The following is a 22824-nucleotide window of genomic DNA, read 5'->3' as shown; positions in this document are numbered from 1 at the left end:
AAAGGGAGATGAAAACAAATTTCATACGTTCTAGTCATATTACTTCTTTAAATATCAGTATCTTATGAATGTTTATTAAGTATCTCCGAATCTTAATATAAAAAGAAAATTCTAGAGCTTCTGAAAGCACGCTTAGAATCAATGATAGAACATACCAATCGCTCTCCTAGCGAGGTAAACTTTGGATAACATCGGGTTTATCTGAGGAAAACGAAGCGAAGTACAGCCCGCAGAACCTATCTTTTGATCTGAAAAACACTAAACTTTCAAAATTAATTACTCCATTTACTGTACTTATAAATAGAGACCCCAAGATATCGATGGTTCCAGAACTCTGGGCAAAAAGCGGGTAGCTGCTTTGTATGCCGGGATTTGTAGTCCACGAAAGAGTCGTTCTAGTCAAGATGGTGGAGTTGCTAAGGACCTGCGCAGAGCGGGCCCCGAGGGAGCCTGGGCCGCGAAGCGATTGGGCGGTCCGGAGACTCCGCGGGCGGGAAGTTAAGACCAGGTGTTAAAACCTTTCCACCGAGGGAACCCGGACGCCCTGAAGTCTCGCGAGATCCTGGCTGGGCCCAATGGAACGCGGGCCCCAGCTTATCACTAGGGGCGTTTGTTGGGGGCGGAGCTCTGACGGGAGTGGGCCGGGAGTCGTAGGTGCCCGGCGTAGCGGCGTTTAGGCCGAGGTGCCGCTTTGAGGAGTAAAGCCGTGGCCATGAAGGAGGAGAAGGAGCACAGGCCTAAGGAGAAGCGAGTAACCCTCTTGACTCCCCCGGGGGCTACAAGCAGCGGCGGTGGGGCTTCGGCGGACAGCACCAAAGGGGAAGATAAGCAGGATCGGAACAAGGAGAAGAAAGAGGCGCTGAGCAAGGTGCCTGGCCGACTGTTGGCCCAGGAGAGGGCGGGACGGGTCCGCCACTCGTGGAGGCTGGTTGGGAATGGGGCTGCCCTCTTCCTCTCCCAGTGTCCCCCTCTGTTTCTTCACCTGAGTGCAGATCACATCACCCTGTCTCATCCACTCGTCCGAAAAGCGGGGCGCCCCTCTCCCGGCCAAGCCTTGGAGTGAGAGTGAGGAAAAGGAGGGGATTCCCAAACGAGAAGGGGTTAGGTCAGAGCTGGGAGATGATAATGGGAGGGGGAGCGATAGTAAAGAGAAGGCGGAATGAAAGGTTGATTGGGGATAATTATTAAATAGTTAAGGGGCCGTCAAGGGTGGGAGTAGTTTGTGATAGGAGTATTAACGGAAGCAAGTTGAAGGAGTGTGGGGGGATTAATGGTCTCGGGCCAAATCAGGTGCATACTATTTTGGGAGCAATGAGGGAATTTTTGGTATTCTTTAGCGTTTTGAATTCTTTATGCTGAATGGGGAAGGATTGTGGTTTAGGATGTGTTGGATGTGGTAGGGAAATATTAATAAATCCAGAGTTCGTGGCACCCACAAAAGAGCAGGGTTGGCGCACTATTTTCTTACCACTACATCTGTTGGAAAACGAATGAGAGAAAATGATGCGAAAACCTAGTAAACTGCGGGGCTTCGAGTTAATGCAACGTGAGGTTTTCCTTGCTCTAGGCAGTTCTCATTTCTAAGTTTTTAAAAACAGCGTTCCCATTATGTTTGACTAATTCTGAGCATTAAAAAAATTTTTTCTCCTGGGTTTTTATAAGTGATCTCATCTTTTAAAGCCCAGCTTTCTTCGGGGACGGTGATTCTTCCAGGTACGACAGAAAATTGATTTGTACTCATTTTATTTTCCTTATTCATTTCTCAAGGTGGTCATTCGGAGATTACCTCCCACTTTGACCAAGGAGCAGCTTCAGGAACATCTTCAGCCTATGCCCGAGCATGATTATTTTGAGTTTTTTTCTAATGATACTAGGTAAAATAAATAAATAAAAGAGGGAGGGGGTCAATGAAAAGGTTTCTTCCATTCTTGATCCTACTGCTGTTTTCCATTTGATTTTTGAGCCTGTCTCTTTAATATATGCATACTTGTAATTCAGCCAGACACCTGAAAGCACATTTACATAATTGCTTTCCTCTCTGCAGTCTGTATCCTCATATGTATGCCAGGGCATACATCAACTTTAAAAACCAAGAGGACATTATTTTGTTCAGGGATCGCTTTGATGGTTATGTATTCCTTGACAATAAAGGTGAGTCCTTGTAATAGAAGGGGAGTTTCTTTGTCATTTGTATGTTTAAGACAATGTGTGTATCACAGTGTTTTTCTTCTCAATGCCTTCATAGCTTTTCTAAAATCCTGGGTGATGAAATGTGCAACATTTAGAGTTTTACACCGTTGATAAGCTTATTACTGTCTTATAAATAGATATGTTACTTTTCACAGCCCTCGGGTATTTTTATTAACCTGTGATTTCTGTAGTTTGATCAACTGAATGAAATTGCCACTGTTTTCTCCTCCTGTGATAAATTTTTTGCCCTGGATTAGATGTGTTGTTTTGACTATTGACTAGTTTCAGCACTAATACTGATAAATGACTCTTTAAACTTGTATGACAAGTTTTAAATAATTACTTCTCATCTTGCTTCAAGGACCAACATTTATTTATTTAATTCAAATCCGTTAAGCTAATAGTTCCCATTCAGAATACTGTTTAACATTCTAAGTTGTATGTAATTAAAACATTGAACCTGTAGATCCCCCACTTTGTATCCAGGAGTCTATAGGGAAGAAAAACTTGTCTTAACTCTCTTTGTATTTATTATCTGCTGCTAGCAGCATTTAGCCAGAGAATGTCCAAGCTGTCATTTCCCACTTCGCTTTTGGCTTTGCAATCTTAGGTAAATGATGTGTATTTTTGTTAGGTTATGTTTTTTCAGTGTTACTTCAAAGTTGGTAAAAATGAAATCTTTGTCAGGGAATATGCCAGTAAAAGTTGAAGGATTGTCACTGTATTTCTCCAGCTTTTATTAATCCCCCAAACCAGCTACTTCTCCACTCCAGCTTTATTCCAGTAGATAGCAATGATTTCCTGGAAATCTGAGTTGTGTTTTTTTGTTTTTTGTTTTTTTGGTGAGGAAGATTGGCTCTGAGCTAACATCTGTTGCCAATCTTCCTCTTTTTGCTTGAGGAAGATTGTCCCTGAGCTAACATCTGTGCCAATCTTCCTCTATTTTTTGTATGTGGGATGCCACCACAGCATGGCTTCGTAAGCATTGTGTAGGTCCATGCAGGATCTGAACCCATGAACCCTGGGCCGCTGAAGTGGAGCACATGAACTGAACCGCTACGCCACCAGGCCAGCCCCTGAGTTATGTTTTTTTCCTCTCTTTTTATCCCATACATTTAAACAAATGATGAATCTTGTCAATTTATTGTTTTTTAATATCTTGTTCATCTAGACTTACTAATACTTTCACACTTGATGTCCTCTCACCTAATGCTTAGACAACCACTGTCTCTAAACTTAAAGGATTTTCCATTTTTTCCATCTCTGTATAATTCAGTCTGTTATACTGCCTTGAAATTAATCTTTTTGAAAGTAGTGATTTAAAATAGCAGTTGCGAAAAAAAGTCCAAACTCCTTAGCCTCGTAGTCAGGGTCCTCCATGGTGTGGCCTCACTTCTGTTTTTTTCAGCCTATCTCCACAATTTCCTTCTATTTCAGTCTGGTTTATCTATTCCTTCTCAAATATATCAGTTATTAATTTAATCTGATTCTGCATTCACTAGGATTTCCAAAGTCATGTTTCCTCATGACTGGTTTGTGATGCCTTCTGGTCAATTCTAGTTATTTTCTTCTGGCTTATGTCTACATGCCAATGATCTAAGGATAGTATTTTATACCTTGTATGACATTGCTATAGCAGGGATCTGGTGTATTTTTTTTCCAGTAGTCACTTGTTCTTTTTATTGAGATATAACTCACATACCATAAAAGTCAATGGTTTTTACTATATTCACAAAGTTGTGCAACCATCACCACTATGTAATTCCAGAATGTTTTCATCACTCCGAAAAGAATCTTATATTCATTGGTAGTCATCTCCCGTTCTCCCCTCCTCCCAGCCCCTGGCAACTACTAATCTACTAACTATGAATTTCCCTATTCTGTAAATTTCATATAACTAGAATCATACAATATGTGGCCTTTGGTGACTGCTGCTTTTACTTAGCATGTTTTCAAGGTTGATCCATGTTGTAGCATGCATCATTACCTCATTCCTTTTTTGTGTTTGCATTTTTAAAAACTGGTAAAATACACATATTTACCATCGTAACCATTTTTAAGTGTAGTTCAGTAGTGTTGAATACATTCGCATTGTTGTGCAACCGATCTCTAGAACTTTTTCATCTTGCAAGACTGAAACTCTATACCCATTAAACAACAACTCCTGATTTCTCCCTCTCCCCAGCCCCCGACAACTACCATTCTACCTCTATGAGCCACCATTTTGTCTCTATAAAGTTGACCATTCTAGGTACTTCATATAAGTGCAATCATAGAGTATATGACTTTTTATGACTGGCTATTTCACTTAGCATAATGTCCTCAAAGTGGATCCATGTTGTAGCATGTGTCAGAATTTTATTTTTAAGGCTGAGTAATATTCCATGGTATGTACATACTACATTTTGTTTATTCATTCATCTTTCGAGGGACATTTGGGTTGCTTCCAACTCTTGGCTATTGTGAATAACGCTGCTATGAACGTGGGTGTAGGAATATCTGTTCAAGTCTCTGCTTTCACTTCTTTTGAATATATACCCAAAAGTGGAATTGCTGGGTCATGTGGTAATTATATTTTTAATTTTTTGAGGAACCACCATACTGTTCTCCATAGCAGCTGCACCATTTTACATTCCCACCAGTAATGCACGAGGGTTCTAATTTCTCCTCGTCAACACTTCCTATTTTCTGGGTTTTTTTCCTGTAATAGTAACCATTCTAATAGGTGTGAGGTGATATCTCATTGTGGTTTTGATTTGCATTTCTCTATGATTATTGAGGTAATATTTTAATCTTTTCATAGGCTTGTTGCCACTTGTATATCGTCTTTGAAGAAATGTCTATTCAAATCCTTTGAACATTTTTTAATTGGGTTATTTTTGTTGTTGTTGAGTTCTAGGAGTTCTTTATTCTGTATATTGACCCCTTACCAGATAAATGATCTGCAGATATTTTCTCCTATTCTGTAGGTTGCCTTTTCACTCTGTTGATTGTGTCCTTAGATGCACAGAAGTTTTTAATTTTGATGTAATCCACTTATCTGTTTTTTACTTTTGTTGCCTGTGCTTTTGGTGTCTCCTGGTATATTTTTTAATAACAGCTTTATTGAGATATAATTCACATGCCATAAAATGTATACAGTTCAGTGTTTTTTTGTATATTCACAAAGTTGTGCAGCTGTCACCACAATCTACTTTTAGAACACATCACTCCAAAGAGAAACCCCATACCCATTAGGTGTCACCCCAGTCTACTTTCTTTTTTTAAGAAATATTTTTTTGTGTGTGAGGAAGATCAGCCCTGAGCTAACATCCATGGCCAATCCTCCTCTTTTTGCTGAGGAAGATTGTCCCTGAGCTAACATCTGTTGCCAATCCTCCTCCCTTTTTCCTTCCTTCTCCCCAAAGCCCTGGTAGATAGTTGTATGTCCCTCCAGTTGCTCTATGTGGGACGCTGCCTCAGCATGGCTTGATGAGCGTCACATAGGTCTGTGCCCAGGATCCAAACCGGCGAACCCCAGTCCGCCAAAGCAGAGCGTGCGAACCCAACCACTAAGCCACTGTGCCGACCCTACTTTCTATTTCTGATGTATTTTTTATTTATTTTTTTTTTAATTTTTTTAAAGATTTTATTTATTTATTTTTTCCCCCTAAAGCCCCAGTAGATAGTTGTATGTCATAGCTGCACATCCTTCTAGTTGCTGTATGTGGGACGCGGCCTCAGCATGGCCCGAGAAGCGGTGCGTCAGTGCGCGCCCGGCATCCGAACCTGGGCCGCCAGCAGCGGAGCGCACGCACTTAACCGCTAAGCCACGGGGCCGGCTCTGATGTATTTTTTAAATGAAAATTAGTTTGTAGATTTTGTTCCCACATATCAAAATATCATACTTTAGCAGTTGAATTTAAATAAATATTTTAATTCCCTGCCATATCTTTTCATTATGTATCAGTATGAATTTGGGGCTTCTTTGGTAACATGTTGATTTTAGTTGTGCCAGTGTGATTTATGCCCGTTAGGAGACCCTGTTCAGATGACTGCCATCAAAGGAGGCATAGAGAGCAGTAGGTTGACTCTCTTGTATCCACTTTTGACATTTTCTTTGTTATAGCAAGTGTGGTATTTTTTCTAAACAGGTCAGGAATATCCTGCTATAGTAGAATTTGCACCTTTTCAAAAAGCTGCAAAAAAGAAGACTAAGAAAAGAGATACCAAAGTTGGGACTATCGATGATGGTACAGTATAGCTCTGGTTATATAATACTATTGCCTTGAGTTTTTAAAAAATATTACCTTTGTGGGAATTAACTGGACTCCAATCTTTTAAATAAGAAAACATATGGAATAAAGTTCATGAGAAGTGTAATTCGCTGTTTAAAGCTTTGCTTAATTTTTAGAATGGAGGTGGGTTTCCTGTAATTTCCACTCTCTTTGCCTAGTGGCATTTCATTCCTCCACCATTAAGCAATTTATTGTTGACTCTTGAGTAGTAAATCACCGTAGGTTTGCAGATTAGAAGACAATGGAAAAAAGTCAGATGTTTCAAAGTACAACAACTCCTTGAGGCCTCTTACCATTTTTATGGTTATTTATTTGACTTTTTTTATCAAGAGGAAGACTTATCACTGAGAGCTGTGATGGAAAAATTTCTGTACTTTAGTAACTTAATATATAAAGTAGCTAAAGTGGCCAGTCCTATTTTCTAGGCTTTGAATATATAGTTAACTGCACAAATAGTAATTACATTGAAGTGATGGAGGAACTGAAAAGCTGGAATAATTGCTGTTTAAGGGAAACTAGATCCAGATTTTGAGATCTCTGTAATGTTGTTATGTTGAATAAGGACTTAGCTGCAATATTTTATATCAGATTGATATTTTAGAATCATCTAGTTTGATTTCCATTATTTATTTTACTATAATGAGTATTTTATAAAGAAAACACAGAAAAGACTCAGCACACAACTGCTTATTATATCATAGATTCAGACCTGGAAGACTAGATCAAGTGACATGCTCCACAGTGCATAGAAACTCCAAATACAAGCAATATAATGACTCAGATGTATTACCCTTTCTGATGTCAGTGGCGTCTAGGAAAGAACTCCAGGAATTACCAACACCTCGAGGCCACGTCTAGACATCTCCCCTAATTTGTCTTTTTGGAACACCTGATTTTCATATGTTGAGTTTACTTAAAGTGAGGTATACCCATACAGGAATTGCTTACATGCTATACGTAATACTGTCTTAAGATCCAATGACTATAACTTTCAGTTCTCCCATAAGTGTGACTCTGGATTAGTAGGAGCAGTGACTTCTAAAAGCAAACTACTTAACATTCCTGGAGGTTCTGCTATAATGTGTGGTGTCTCATTTTCCTGGACCCAATGTGACACCAGACTCCCTTAGTGGATATCCCTAATAGTAGTTCTGAGAGTAAGTGACCAATAAAGCCCTACGTAATCTATCTGTTGTTACACTATACCATGGTTAGGTTTATTTTCAGTTTTCCATAAAGTAGAAAATTATCTTCTTTGATTAAATAATAAATATTTGATAATATTTTGATACTTTGATAAGTAGTACTTTGATAAATATTTTGATACTTTGATAACTAATAAATATCTTCCTTAATAATAAAAATTATCTTGATAAATAAATATCCTAGGTAATATTTCCTATTTGTTTAAAGTTTGCTATATTTTGTTTATTTAAACAATTATTTAGATCCAGAATATAGAAAATTTTTGGAAAGTTATGCTGCAGATAATGAGAAAATGACATCTACTCCAGAAACACTGCTAGAGGAAATAGAAGCAAAAAATAGAGAATTAATAGGTAAGTGGGCAAAAGGAATTAAGGGCAATGGCTTTTTCATCAGAAGACCTACCTGTCTGACTCCCACTTCTGCCACTTGCTAGCTGTGTGACCAAGGGGAAGGCACTAACTTCTCTGAGACTCTGTTTCTACTGTAAAGTGCAGGTGATAATGCTTGCCTCACAGGATTATGAGAATGCATTGATAAGATGGGGAAAATTATCTGTGGCCTATTTAGTGCCACATAAATGTGACATAAGTATAAAAAGTTTGAAGACTAATGATACCTTTAGATGTTGGTAAGTGTTTGAAGATCAGTTGGTGTTTTCTAGTAAAGAAGCTCCCATTCCTAAAAAAAAAAATCTTTGACTTGAAAATATCAAAAAATGAAATTAGTTACTGCAAAATTGAAAACCTCTTGAGAAAGTCTAGCTTGAATCTTGGTTCTAGTAGTAAATTGTCACCACTCTGTTAGCTCTAAACATAAGCATAGCCTCTGACCCAGGGTTTCCTCTCAGGAATTTATCCAAAGGAAGTATGCTTTCGAAAAGCTAGCTAGGCTAGATAGCATTGTTCAGAACATTGAAAAATGAGTTACATATTCCTCTAAAACTTGGTTTTTATTATTGGATGCATAGTGTAAGCCTATCTCTGATCATTTCCTTACGATAAATTCCCAGAAGTGGAATTATGGGGTCAAAAGGATTAGATATTTTTAACCCCTTCCCTCAATTTCCTCCCAGTTGAACAAATTTATACTGCCATCTGTAAAACAAGAGAATGTCCTTTGCACTTAATCCTCACCAACATTGGGAATTACTCTTTTAAAAAATTGTTTTAATTTGAATTTCTTCACTTTTTAAAAAGTATTTTAAACTTTCAGAATTGAAATAAAATACTGTAAAACTTCTTTCTGATAATAAAGTTGTGAACTTTCTGTTTAAGGGGTGTAATTTTCCCACCTTGGGTGGTTGGTAGGGAATGTCAGAAAATGGAATCCTTTTCTAGGGGTTGATAAGTATTATTAATAATCTGTTTACATTTATGTAGCTAAAAAGACAACCCCACTTTTGAGCTTCCTGAAAAACAAGCAGGTAAACCTTTTGTTTTTATAGTTCTCTCAATACTTTTATTTTATTGGTTCACATTCTGTAAACATAAGAGCATTGGGATCCTATAGAAGAAATGGCTGCTTTTTCTACCATTATTCTAAAGATCTGGCCCACTGGCCTCACTCTGGCCCTTTTCTTCACTCTGGTTATTGGACCAAGGATTCACTGCAAACCCAGAGTCCTTAGCTTGTTCCAGAGACACTCTCTTGATTTTCTGAAAGCCCCTGGAAATATAGCAAGGCAGCAGTGAGAGACTGTGATACTAGCAGGCCCTGGTCTTTATTCTCTCTCATATTCTGAATGGGGTGGGGGGAGGTTAGGGAGGTAGAATGCCACTTTGTAGAAAGTCGGAAGGAAAGATGACCCAGTTTAGTGGGTGCCCACCGTACCTTTGGGATGGATTAAGTTTTTGGTGATGATTATCTTGTTTGAAGGCTTGTGTGATGTTTCTTTCTAGAGAATGAGAGAAGAAAAAAGAGAAGAAAGAAGGAGGCGAGAAATAGAAAGAAAAAGACAAAGAGAAGAAGAGAGGAGGAAATGGAAAGAAGAAGAGAAACGAAAAAGGAAAGATATAGAAAAGCTAAAGAAGATAGACAGAGTTCCAGAAAGGGACAAATTAAAGGATGAACCAAAGATTAAGGTATGAAAATAACTTAAACTGACTGCATGTTGCTGAAAACTGCATGTATCTACTTCTTTAAATATGCATGCATCTTGTGTTGGTGTAAATATAGTTGTTTGGTTTTGTTTTTGTCTTTTTTTAGGGGGAGTGAACCAATAGAAATCTTTCCTATAATAGTATTATTTTTAAAATTTAAGATAATTTAAAAGAATTTAGTAGTTTACATAATATTTCTTCAGTGCAGATCTGTGTTATTTTTATCATTGAAAATGTTCAATTTGGGGATTATTATTCAATTCTTCATAAATAAGGGCTTAGGGCTGGCTGGCATGAATTGTGGGTTTTATTCAGCTTTTCCTTCATATTTGATACATGAAGTTGCTTCATCTGTTTGTTTTCCACTGTCTTCAGGTACACAGGTTTCTGTTACAAGCTGTGAATCAGAAAAATGTAAGGACCAAGTACATGATACAGAGCACCTAGTATCATGTCACACACACAGGTCTTAGTTAATAAGTCCTTTTGGTGGTGGTGGTAGTGTTACCTGTAGAAAACGCCTTCAGACTGACTTGAGTCTTCTTAAAAGCTGAGCCATTTTAAATTCCTACTTTAGAAGGAAGCTTAGATGACTTCCTGATGCTCTGCTGTGCACCCAGAAGCTTCAACAGTATACAGCTAGAGGACAACCATGCCTAAATAGCTCTTTCTCTTCTTTTTCTATGCCTCTCATAACTGGCTGCCTTGTGGGAGGACTAGGGAGAAATATCCTGCATTATCTGCTTTCCCCTTTTACATGATCCCCCACGTTGTCTTTTTGCGTCTACCTGGGAACCTGATTAACGCATTGCATGTAGGAAGAGGAAAACCTATAGAAAGCTCCCAGCCTTGCTGCTTCCCTTTTGAGGGCATAGCTTGGGTAGCCCTTGCTCCAGTGAACTTCCTGGGGAAGTACTAGTACCTAGGACTTCAGAGAAAGTCAGAGAAAAATCTCACAGAGATGGTGGCAGGGTCTCCTCCTTTTACCTCCTCAAAATTCAGAAGTTGATGTGGTTAGGGTTCCCCGAGGCTCCCCAGGGCTCATTATTGGTGCTAAGGGGCTTGACAGCGGGGTGAGGAGGTTCCCATCTTAATTCCTTCTAGCATTCTCTCTGTCCGCCATGCTACAAGTGACTTGACTTGCTGTTCCTAATTATCAGCAAGGCAGAGGTAGAGCCAGCCATGCTCGAGACATTCGTTAATGTTCTTATTAGAGTAATGAACATCTTGGCTTCTAACAGAGATGTTCATTAGAGAAATAAGAACACTTCCAATGAAACCTGCACGTGGTATCCTCACTTCACACTGGTGCCTTCTTAGGGTCCAGTGGGACTCGTCATTTGCAGTGGCTGTGTGCTGCAGTACTTCACGCTTAAGTCTTGTGGTGCTTTGCCTTTTGCTTGGTGACTTGTATGATGCCTTCACCCTGAGATGAACCTTTGTATGATGCCTTCATTCTGAGACTTGAAATTCTTCTATTTTGTCTAAGGATCTCTCTGAATATCCAACACTTAGGGGTATTCTAGAGAGATTTGTAGCATTGGTGTGAGAAAGAAACTTTTGTTAGAAATTTGGACTTTATACACCACTTTTATTTTAGAATTGCGTTCTGTCATATATATATATGACATTAAGCAGAATTCCTACTCAGTAGATATGGAACTTCGCTGTTCCGTTGTATGAGGTATTTGAATTTTTAAGTCAAATGCCAAATAATTCTTTCTCTTCATCTCTAATGATAATATGATTGTACCGTCATAAGTATGTTACTCTCAGGCTCAAGGCAAAATTATTCTTGCAATGGATCTCTCCTTTGGTGATCAAGGTATTTGTCATTCCAAGTACTACATAAAAGCAGTCCAACAGTAATGATATGCCTGCCATTTTAAATTTGTGGCATATTTTCCCATCAAGTTATATCAACATGCTGGTTTGCTACAGAAGGCATGCTTGGAAGTATGCATTGGTTCACTTAAAGGTTGACCCATTTAAAGCCAAAGGAGTCTTGATCCTATTGCCACAAAGTGATTAAACCACTTCATTTGAGTGGATAACACTTTCACATTAATAGCATCCTTTTAGTAAATTACTGCTCTTGTGCACTAGTTGTTCATCTGAAAGTTTACAAGTACCTGCAGAGATGGGGCCGTCTATAGTCTAAGTTAAAAATATTTAGTATATTGTTTTCTTTGATCGAGTCAGAAGACAATGTCCCACTCTTCAAAATAAAAATAAATTTGTTCTCTTTAAAGCTGCTCAAGAAGCCAGAAAAAGGAGATGAAAAAGAATTGGACAAAAGAGAAAAAGCCAAGAAATTGGACAAAGAGAATCTGAATGATGAAAGAGCCAGTGGGCAAAGTTGTACACTGCCCAAGCGGTCTGATGGTGAACTTAAGGATGAAAAGCCTAAGAGGTCGGTAGTCAAGGGCTCTTTGATACATTTGTTTTCAGTGTGTTTCTAGATGCTAGTTTTACTGCTGTGTCTTAGACTTGTACCTAAATTAAGATACACTGTATTATGAGGGGTAGAGGGAGAAGGAGGAAAGGTTTCAAATATTCTACTGTCTTAATCTGGGTGAATGACTTTTGGTTTTTGTTAGTGTTTTTCAAAACACTAGTGTCTTTTTACTCTGCTCCAAGAGTGCAGCCTCATTGCAGTGGCCAAGTCAGAATCAGAGTGTTCTGCATCTGTGATTAGGAGTTCTTTGAGAGTACACTCGGATTTGTTTTTCATGCAGACCTGAAGATGAGAGTGGCAGAGACTACAGGGAGAGGGAACGGGAATACGACCGCGATCAAGAGCGCATACTTCGGGAAAGAGAGAGACTCAAGCGGCAAGAAGAAGAGCGCCGTAGGCAGAAGGAGCGCTATGAGAAAGAGAAGGCTTTTAAAAGAAAGGAGGAAGATGTGAAAAAAGAGAAAGAAGCACTTCGAGATAAAGGGAAGAAGCCTGAAAATACAGAATCAGTAGGCAGCTCAGAAAAAACTGAAAAGAAAGAGGAAGTGGTTAAGAGAGATCGCATAAGAAACAAGGTGCTGCTTTTCGTTACCCTTGTTTATTGTCATGAGGATTTTATGTTTCTTTTCCTACAAGCGTAAAGGAAAGGGCTAGCTCATTGTTTTTTTATAGAATTTTTAAAGGGGAACTTTATCTGCAATTTTTTTTCAGTCTTGATTGGGTCCTTTTATTAACTTATTGTAGAAATTTCAAACATAAACACAAAAGTAGAGAGAAAAGAGAATAATATGATGTACCCACCACCCAGCTTCAGCAATTATCAACTCATGGGCAACCTTCTTTCTACTCTACCCCTACTGGATTATTTTCAAGCAAATCCTAGACATACAGTTTCTTCTTTAAATATGTCACTATTAGAGATAAAAGGCTCTTTTTCTTAATAATATAACCCTAATAGCATTTTCACACACACACACCCCACACACACACACACAAAAACTAACTATAATTCCTTAACATCCTACCTACTCAGTGTTCAGATTTTCCCAACTGTCTCATTAATATCTTTTTTTTTTTTTTTGGTGAGGAAGAGTGGCCCTGAGCTAACATCTGTTGCCAGTCTTCCTCTTTTTGCTTGAGGAAGATTGTCACTGAGCTAACATCTGTGCCAGTCTTCCTCTGTTTTTTTATGTGGGATGCCACCACAGCATGGCTTGATGAACGGTGCTTACGTCAGCACCTGGCATCCGAACCCGTGATCCCCGGGCCGCCAAAGCAGAATGCGTGAACTTAACCACTACCCCACCAGGCCGGCTCCTCATTAATATCTTTTTGTGTGTGTGTGTGTGAGGGGGACTAGCCCTGAGCTAACATCCGATGCCAATCCTCACCTTTTTTCTTCAGGAAGAGTAGCCCTGAGCTAACATCCGTGCCCATCTTCCTCTACTTTATATGGGACGCCACCACAGCATGGCTTACCAAGTGGTGCGTTGGTGCACGCCCGGGATCCGAACCTGCGAACCCCGGGCCGCCGCAGCGGAGCGCGCACACTTAAACCCTGTGCCACCGGGCTGGCCCCCATTAATATCTTTTTTATAGGCTCTAAACAAAGTCCACAAATTGTATTTGCTTGAAATGTCTCCTTAAGACTCTTTTAATCTAAACAATTCCCCCTCCTTTTGTTTTCCTACCATTTATTTGTTGCAGAAACCAATTTGTCCTGTAGAGCTTCTAACGGTCTGGATTGGCTAATTACATCCCTGGGGTATCATTTAACATGTTCCTCTATCTTCTATGTTTCCTTGAAAACTGGCAGTTATATCTAGGGCAGGGATTAGCAAATTTTTTCTCTAAAGGGCCAGATGATAAATATTTTAGGCTTTGTGGGCCGTATGGTCTCTGTCACAACCACCAAGCTCTGTGGGAAAGCAGGCATAGACAATATGTAAAAGAATGAGCATGGCTGTGTGCTGATCAAACTTTATTCACAGGGCCGGCCCCGTGGCGCAGCGGTTAAGTGCGTGCATTCATCTGCTGGCAGCCCGAGTTCGGATCCTGGGCGCGCACCGATGCACTGCTTGTCAGGCCATGCTGTGGCAGCGTCCCATATAAAGTGGAGGAAGATGGGCACAGATGTTAGCCCAGGGCCAGTCCTCCTCAGCAAAAAAAGAGGAGGATTGGCATGGATGTTAGCTCAGGGCTGATCTTCCTCACACACACACACACACACACAAAAAAAACACTTTATTCACAAAAATAGGTGGCCCTCACCTAGTGGCCTGAATATATTCTGGTTCAATTTTGGGCAAGAATTAGGTATTCATTGTACAAGTTTTGCAACATTTCTATACATTTAAACATTTTCAAGATAAAAAGTTGAAAAAAACAACTGAACAATAGGTTCAGGTATTATAAGCCTGATCCATTTGTCATAAAAAATTTCATCAGCCCTTCTCCTAATGATTTTGCTTAGATTCATTATTTCATGTGTTGGGGGGATTGGAAAATGGTGATATACGAATTCTGTCTTTCCTGTTGCATTTATTGTCTGATGTTATTCTATAAAGAGGAATTTTCCCTCATCATCTGTTTGGTTAGCCTGAAATTCAGTTTACACAGGAAAGGCAAGATAAACACTTGATCCTTTCCCTTTATTTACAACTCAGAGTAATGAGTTGGTGTCCCAGCAACTTCTAGTGGTCATCAATGAGTTTTGTTTAGTCGTTAAGAACTCGTGGATTTAGAAACATTTGGTGTATTTCAACTTGTCTTTATCACTTAACTGTCCTCATTGATGTTTAAATGGTCCCATCTTTGCACAGTTGGAGCCCCATCATCCATTTCTTTACTATGCAGGAGTCTTATCTGTTTTAACATTTCATCTTGTGAAAATAGTGAAATACTTTGCTGGAATTATTCAACTGAGAATAATGCTTTAACGCTAACTTTCATACATCAGGGAGACAGGGTAAGGAAGCGTCATGTAATGTTTTGTTGAATTCTAAAAAAGGCCTATACGTTTAAGTTTTCCAGGATCATATTGTCATAAACCAAATACATTACTTGAACCGAGAGGTACATGATGACTTTATTGAGGATTATTTAGGAATCTGAGATCAAAAGCGCCAGCTAGAGAATCTCAAGCTGGGGTGTTACGTTGTCATACCTGAATTAAGAAACAATCATGGGGCTGGCCCCGGTGGCCTAACGGTTAAGTTCGGCACATTCTGCTTCGGTGGCCCAGGTTCAGTTCCCAGGTGTGGACCTACACCACTCGTCAGCGGCCATGCTGTGGCAGTGACCCACATGCAAAATAGAGGAAGATTGGCCACAGATGTTAGCTCAGGGCAAATCTTCCTCAGGAAAAAAAAAAATTTTGTGGCAAGTTACATGGGGTCTGAGCTCATAACTTCAGGGAGGTCTCCACTTAAGACTTTGCGTTCTTTCTTATTGTTGTTTTTACTCCTAAAATTTTCATATGTGGTGGTGCATTTTAAAGTCAATTTCCTGGGGCCGGCCCCATGGCTTGGCGGTTGGGTGTGCGCTCTCCGCTGCTGACATCCTGGGTTCGGATCCCGGGCGTGCACCGACGCACCGCTTGTCCGGCCATGCTGAGGCGGCGTCCCACATACAGCAACTAGAGGGATGTGCAACCTATGATGTACAACTGTCTACTGGGGCTTTGGGGAGAAAAGGGGGAAAAAAGTCAATTTCCTGATGGGGAGGAGAGCTAGGTAATGGCTGTGGTTTTTAAGTAAAAAAAAATTCACTCTGATTCAGTTCTTCTTGAGATGGTTAAGAAAATTTAGCTGTAGATTTATCAAAAATTTGCCCTAGGCATATAAATAATACTTAGGAAATGGTTGCTTTCCTTTAGAGATAGGGGAAAGGAAGTGGGCAGTTAGAAGCAAATCAACCATCAACACGTACTGTCATATACTGTGTCCTCACATTTTTGCTCTTGTAGGAGTTGTTGGTATATATCAATACATAACTTATAACTGAAAATCCCCTGTAAACGCTTAGTAGCAATGTTGTAACATTAACATTTCATTTTACCTTAGGATCGCCCAGCAATGCAGCTTTACCAACCAGGAGCTCGAAGCCGAAATCGACTCTGTCCCCCTGATGACAGCACCAAGTCTGGAGATTCAGCAGTAGAAAAAAAGCAGGAAAGTGGTATTAGCCATAGAAAAGAAGGAGGAGAGGAGTGATAAGTCCAAATGGCCTTAGGTGTCCTGACCGTCTAGGCAGCCAAAGAGCACGTATTAAGCAATCCAGAAGTGCCTTCAGGGCAAAGGAATAGAGAGAGAGAAAGGGGGTCGCTGTGCTGGTGGGGTACACTGCAGAGGAGTATGTTTTGTGTCAAAGCAGGAACCTGATTGCAGGTTCAGATTGGAAGTACAATTTCATTTTTATGCAGTTCCTACAAATTAATTTTAAAGTGTCAGACAAAGATGAGGGAAAGGACATGGATTGCAATTTGCCAGCGGGAAATGTTAAGTGAGGACTTAATTAGGTATGACATGAGAAGAAAAGAGAGCTGGCTCTAAAATCAAAAGGTTTTGTTAATCCTGGATTGAATTTTCCTAATTTGAGTGGAGCAGAGTCACTTTGAAGTCTTGTTCAGATCTAGTTATATTCATTGTTGGTGATAACTGTTGACTTTGTATAGCGTAGAAGCAACAAGCATGTAATTGTAGTACAAGTACGGTGAAGGATATAACAAATTTCGATTATGCAAAAATTTAAATAGTCATGTTTTGTCTATATCCTATGTCCTAAAGTTTGAGGTTTAGTTTTTTGTTTGCTTATGTGAGCTTAGCATAAAGATTATTTTTAAACATTTCCTTTTGCCTTTAGCAATTTTTATATTAATAAGTAAAATTTAACCCTTGTTTGGTTCTTGACAATCCAGTCTTTGTTTTATCTTAGGTCTCATGATCTGAGTGCGTACCCTCCCCAGGAAGGCAACTGCACCAGTATTTGTTCCTGTTAAATAGCAACTTTTAGTCTTAACTTGTTTTGCATTGATGTCAATAAATATGAACATCGCTCAAGTATGAAGCTAAGTGCATTTATTAACTTTACTAAATAGCTATTAATTTTGAGAAATTAAACTTTTGATACTGAATTAACCTCTTGGGAATTCTGAAAGAGGATGAATGATATTCGTTTCTGCCTTCACTAGCATTATGCCTTTATTTTGCCCACTAAGAAGAGCAAATCATAGTTCACTACACTTGTTCCATAAGAACCAAAATGTTTGGTTAATTAAGCTGCTGCTTAATTTTCATCCTACCAGCTTCTCCTAACATGGCATCCGTGTGCCTTTACTTAATAAGTCACTGCTTTGTTTTACTCAGCTTTTAGAAACCAGTATTTGAAGCAGCAGGTAAAGAGGAAGAGCCATCGAAGATGACTGAAAGAGAATGGTTCTCATCTGGGAGAGAGTACTAAAATAAGGGTGGGGAAAATTTCAGAGAGGAGAATGGCTGGCAGTGTCCCATGCCACAGAGAGGTTAAGGAAGATAAGAAATATGAAGTGTTCATTGGATTTGCCAGTATTGAGGTTGTTAGTGAACTGGTGAAGCAGAAACCATGTTACAGTGAGGGGTGAGTGGCAGGTGGGAAATGTAGATGGGGGCAGTTTGATAAATGGGTCTTAGAGCTCAAAGAAGAGATTTGGGCTGAAGATAGATTTGGAATTCATCTGTTTTTAGGTGATCACTGAAGCCATGGGCCTGGATTTAGTCACTTAGGGAGAGAGAGTGAAGAAAGAACAGAAGCAGACCTACGGCCCAGCCTTGAAGAACTCTAAGGTTACTATACAGGTTAAGGAAGCATATCTACAAAGACAGAAAAGGAGTAGGCAAAAAACCAGAAGACTCCAAGGCCAGCCCTGGTAGCCTAGTGGTTAAGTTGGGTGTGCTCCACTTCAGCAGCCCAGGTTCGGTTCCCAGGTATGGACTTGACACCACTTGGCAGCGGCCATGCTGTGGCGGCGACCCACATACAAAATAGAGAAAGAGTGGCACAGATGTTAGCTCAGGGTGAATCTTCCTCAAGCAAAAAGAGGAAGATTGGCAACAGATGTTAGCTCAGGGCCAATCTTCCTCAGCAAAAAAAAAGACGACTCTGGTATTACCTAATCCAAGAGAAAAGAGTGAAGAAGGAGAGGGGAGCAGCCATCATGGTTGGATGCTGCTAAAAGGTCAAGTGTGGTGCCTGAAAAAGGCCATGGGATTCAGTGACTTACAAATCATTGATGACCTGGAACTATGCAGAATAGAAGCCAAGACTGGGTTGAGAATGGAAACAGCATAGACAAATTTTTAGACAAGTTTGGCAGTGAGAGAGAGAGGTCAAGGGTATTGATGAAGGATTCTTTTAAATATGAGTACTAAAGCATGTTTAGAAGCCAAAAGGAAAGCTCTGAGAAAGGATGAATACCCAGGAGAAGTAATAACCAATAGTGTAGGTTTCCTGAGAAGGCAGGTGAAAACAGAGCCTCTGGGTGGCAGAGGTTAGAGTTGGCCTTGGGAGAAGTGATATTCCGGAACCATCAGTCATGAGTTGGCATCACTTGCCTCCTTACCCAGCCTGGGGCCTGTTTACAGCCCTCTCGAGGCTGTTTTCTTTTTTTGGGGGGGGGAGGAAGATCAGCCCTGAGCTAACATCTGCCAATCCTCCTCTTTTTGCCGAGGAAGACTGGCCCTGGACTAACGTCTGTGCCATCTTCCTCCACTTTATATGGGACACCGCCACAGCATGGCTTGACAAGTGGTATGTTGGTGTGCGCCCGGGATCCAAACCCCAGGCCATCGCAGCGGAGCGTGTGCACTTAACTGCTACGCCACGGGGCCAGCCCCTCAAGGCTGTTTTCACATTAGCACCTCCTTCTTGTTCTACTTGCCTTGCCAGTCCAACTTGGTAAACCACACTTCCCCACCCCCCCTTAAATTTCTTCCACTCATTCATATATTCATTTAGCAGACATTTACTAATCACTGTATGCCAGGCCCTGGGGGGTCAAGACCATTGTCCTTGAGGAACCATGGTCCAGTAGACATGGTCCAAGAGACAACTACAGTCATGCACCATATAACGACATTTTGGTCAATGGCAGACTGCATATATGATGGTGGTCCCATAAGATTAGTACCATCTAGCCTCGGTGTGTAGTAGGCTATGCCATCTAGGTTTGTGTAAGTACACTCTAGGATGTTTGCATAATGATGAAATTGCCTAATGACGCATTTCTGAGAACATATCCCGGAACACATCCCTGTTGTTAAGTGACATGTGACTGTAGAAATAACCAGAGCACAATGCACCATGTGAAAAGGGCTGGGGTGGCATGGCCTGGCGTGGGAGTCTCCTGCCCCTAAGCTACCAAGTGTTGCTGGAGAAGATCCCTAAACCAGATCAACTGGTGAGACTGCCGGAGGGCCCTCCCTCCTGCTAAGGAATTTTTTAAATCCATCTTGACTTCCTTTTCCACAGTGCCACCTTTCTCTAGTTTGCTCCCTTGCTCTCTTCCTTGTGTCAGGGGGTGGGGAGGACCACTTCCTCATAACTCATATTTTCGTGTTTTAATAAAAATAAAACTATGCTGTAAACAATAGAAAAGTAAGCATTCATTCCATTTGTACCTACTTTTCCTCAGACACAGGTTTGATTTCTTTGGAAATAAAGACAGGATGGAGACAGCTCAGACACTGGATATCTAAACATTCATTGAGCACCTCCTATGTGTTGGCACTGAAACTAAGGTCCCTGCCCTCATGATGCTTACAGCCATGGGGAGTTCGCTGCTCCGGTAGAGAGAAGTGAGGCTAAGGGAGGTAGGCAGGGAAAATTCAAGGGGTGAGGGCAGTGGGAATAGTTATCTCGAGGGCAGTGAAAACAGGATGGTTTGCGCATTTGTGAGGCTTTCATGCCTTCAGAATCAGGAACGGCACCCCCTTGGCCCAGCAGGCATACACAAGGTAGTGCTGAGGCAGTAATTTAACTGATTATAAATTAAGATGTAACTTTCTATGGTATTCAGAGACATTATCTTTAAACTAATTCCATAGGATAGAGGTTAATTAGAGGAGTTTTGTAGCCTTTTGTTGGTATATATGTCTGTATAAGTTTTTATGGGGGCTGCCCAGAATTTTCTTTACTGTCTCTGGGGCTGTCCTCTGTACCACAAAAATTTATTATGACTATTTATATCATTAAGGAAGGCAAGGTAGTAAAGATAGGTTCACACTTGGTGAATTCTTGGAAAGTATATATTGACAGCTACATACATAGGATTAGCCATCCTTAGAAATCGCACAGAGCTCATTTATTCATTCACCAAATATTTATTAAGCTCCAACTATGGAGACATGGGTAAATACATAATTGTTCATTGCTATTGTAATACATGATATATTATCTATATTTGCAGACTTTAAGCCTATCCTCTATATCCCCAGCCCTGACCACTCCCCTGATCTCAGATCCAGCTGCCTACTGGACATCTCCACCCGAATCACCCACAGGTATCTCTGGTCCCAAACTGAACTCAGGTTTCTCCCACCCTCCTGTTTCACAGAGGACGTTAACCACCTATCCACTCAGCACTGAGGGTAATATTTGACTCCATCCTCACTCCCCACAGCCAATCAATCATTGTATTCTGTTTGTCCATCCAATTCCTCTCCCTCCTCTCCACCCCTTCACTGCCCTAGTTCTGGCTGCCATTGTTCATTCATTCATTTATTCATTCACTATTTTTTGAGTACATACCGTGTGCCATTCATCTTCTAGATTTTGGAATTACATCAGGGAACAAAACAGACAAAATTCTTGCCTTTGTGGAGCTTTCACATTCAAGTGGACAGAAAGTAAATAAAATAAGCAAAATGTGTATTGTTAGAAAGTGACAGGGGCTGGCCCCATGGCATAGTGGTTAAGTGTGTGTGCTCCGCTGCTGGTGGCCCGGATTTGGATCCTGGGTGCGCACTGACACATCGCTTGTCAGGCCATGCTGTGGCGGCATCCCACATAAAGTGGAGGAAGATGGGTACGGATGTTAGCTCAGGGCCAGTCTTCCTCAGCAAAAAGAGGAGGATTGGCATGGATGTTAGCTCAGGGCTGATCTTCCTCACAAAAAAAAAAAGTGACAGGTGCTTAGGAGAAAAAATAGATCAGGGGAAGGGAATGTGATGTTTATGGGTGGGGCTGAAAGGCCTCAGTCAGAAGGCGACTTCTGAATAAAGAAAGACTTGAGAAGGAAATGAGGGAGCTAGCTCTATGGATATCTGGGGGAAGAATCCTCCAAAGGAAAAAGTACGTGAAAAGGCCCTGGAGTGGGAGTGGGCCTGGCCTCTTCAGGAATGGCAAAGGCCATTATGGCTGGAATAGAGTGAGCTAGAGGGAGAGTAGTTGAAAGGGATGGAATAAAGTCAGAGAGCTAACAGGGGCAAGATCCTATAGGTCATAGTTAGGACTTGGGCTTTTATTCCAAATGACATAGGAACCATTGCAAAGTTTTGAGCAGAAGTGTGATATAATCTGACTTAATATTTAAAAATAAAAGGATCTCTCTGGCTGCTGTGTTGAAAACAGATCAAAAGAGGGAAAGGATAGAAGGATGGAGGGAAGTTAAGTTACTGCAATAATCTAGTAGAGAACTGGTGCTGGCTTGGACTACGGTGGTAGCAGTGGAGGTAGAAGTGATCAAATTCTGGGGCTGGCCCAGTGGCGCAAGCAGTTAAGTGCGCATGCTCTGCTGCGGTGGCCCGGGGTTCACCGGTTCGGATCCCGGGTGTGCACCCACGCACCGCTAGGCAAGCCATGCTGTGGCGGCGTCCCATATAAAGTGGAGGAAGATGGGCACGGATGTTAGCCCAGGGCCAGTCTTCCTCAGAAAAAAAAAAAAAAGGATTGGCAGATGTTAGCACAGGGCTGATATTCCTCACCAAAACAAAAAAAAAAAAGTGATCAAATTCTGAACATATTTTGTAGGTAGAGCCAACAGAATTTGCTGACTGACCAGATGTGGGGTGTGAGAGAGAAGAGTCAAAGATTATTTAAGCAACTGGAAGGATGGAGTTATTGAGATGGGGAAAACTGCAAGAGAAGCAGGTGTGTGTGTGTGTGTGTGTGTGTGTGTGTGTGTGTGTGTGTTTGGTGCTGAAGGGGGCTATCAGGAGCTCAGTTTTGGACATGTAAAGCCATGAGATTGAGATCACCATGGAGTGAGTACAGATTGAAGAAAAGAGATTCAACAACTGAGGTCTGGGGTGCTCAAGCATTTAGACATGAGATAAAGAAGAATCAGAAAGGGGCTGGCCCGGTGGCATAGCGGTTAAGTTCGCGAGTTCCGCTTCGGCAGCCGGGGATACGCCAGTTCCGATCCTGGGCGCAGACCTACTTACCGCTCATCAAGCCATGCTGAGGTGGCATCCCACATAGAAGAGCTACAACTTTACAACTATGATACATAACTATGAACTGAGGCTTTGGGGAGAAAAAAAGCAAAAAGAGGAAGATTGGCAACAGGTGTTAGCGTAGGGCCAATCTTCCTCAAAAAAAAAAAAAAGACCATGTG

At 40.8% G+C, this 22824-nt stretch overlaps 1 protein-coding gene across 2 annotated transcripts; it reads left to right on the top strand.

The window, feature by feature from the left end:
* Positions 1-625: 625 nt before the first annotated feature.
* UPF3B (UPF3B regulator of nonsense mediated mRNA decay) lies at positions 626-17293 on the top strand. Of its 2 annotated transcripts, XM_058536609.1 has the most exons (11): positions 626-868; positions 1768-1874; positions 2045-2151; positions 6324-6422; positions 7916-8026; positions 9056-9099; positions 9575-9757; positions 10151-10189; positions 12028-12188; positions 12514-12808; positions 16298-17293. In XM_058536609.1, the coding sequence occupies exons 1-11, from the start codon at positions 713-715 to the stop codon at positions 16445-16447; spliced, it is 1452 nt and encodes a 483-aa protein (XP_058392592.1). In that variant the 5' UTR covers positions 626-712; the 3' UTR covers positions 16448-17293. The 2 variants fall into 2 exon arrangements, with proteins under 2 accessions (XP_058392592.1, XP_058392593.1); XM_058536610.1 differs by lacking the exon at positions 10151-10189 and having other exon boundaries at positions 627-868.
* Positions 17294-22824: the final 5531 nt, after the last annotated feature.

This window comes from Diceros bicornis, chromosome X (assembly GCF_020826845.1).
Source record: "Diceros bicornis minor isolate mBicDic1 chromosome X, mDicBic1.mat.cur, whole genome shotgun sequence".
Lineage (NCBI taxonomy): Eukaryota > Metazoa > Chordata > Mammalia > Perissodactyla > Rhinocerotidae > Diceros > Diceros bicornis.
This window is presented reverse-complemented; position numbering and strand designations above follow the sequence as displayed.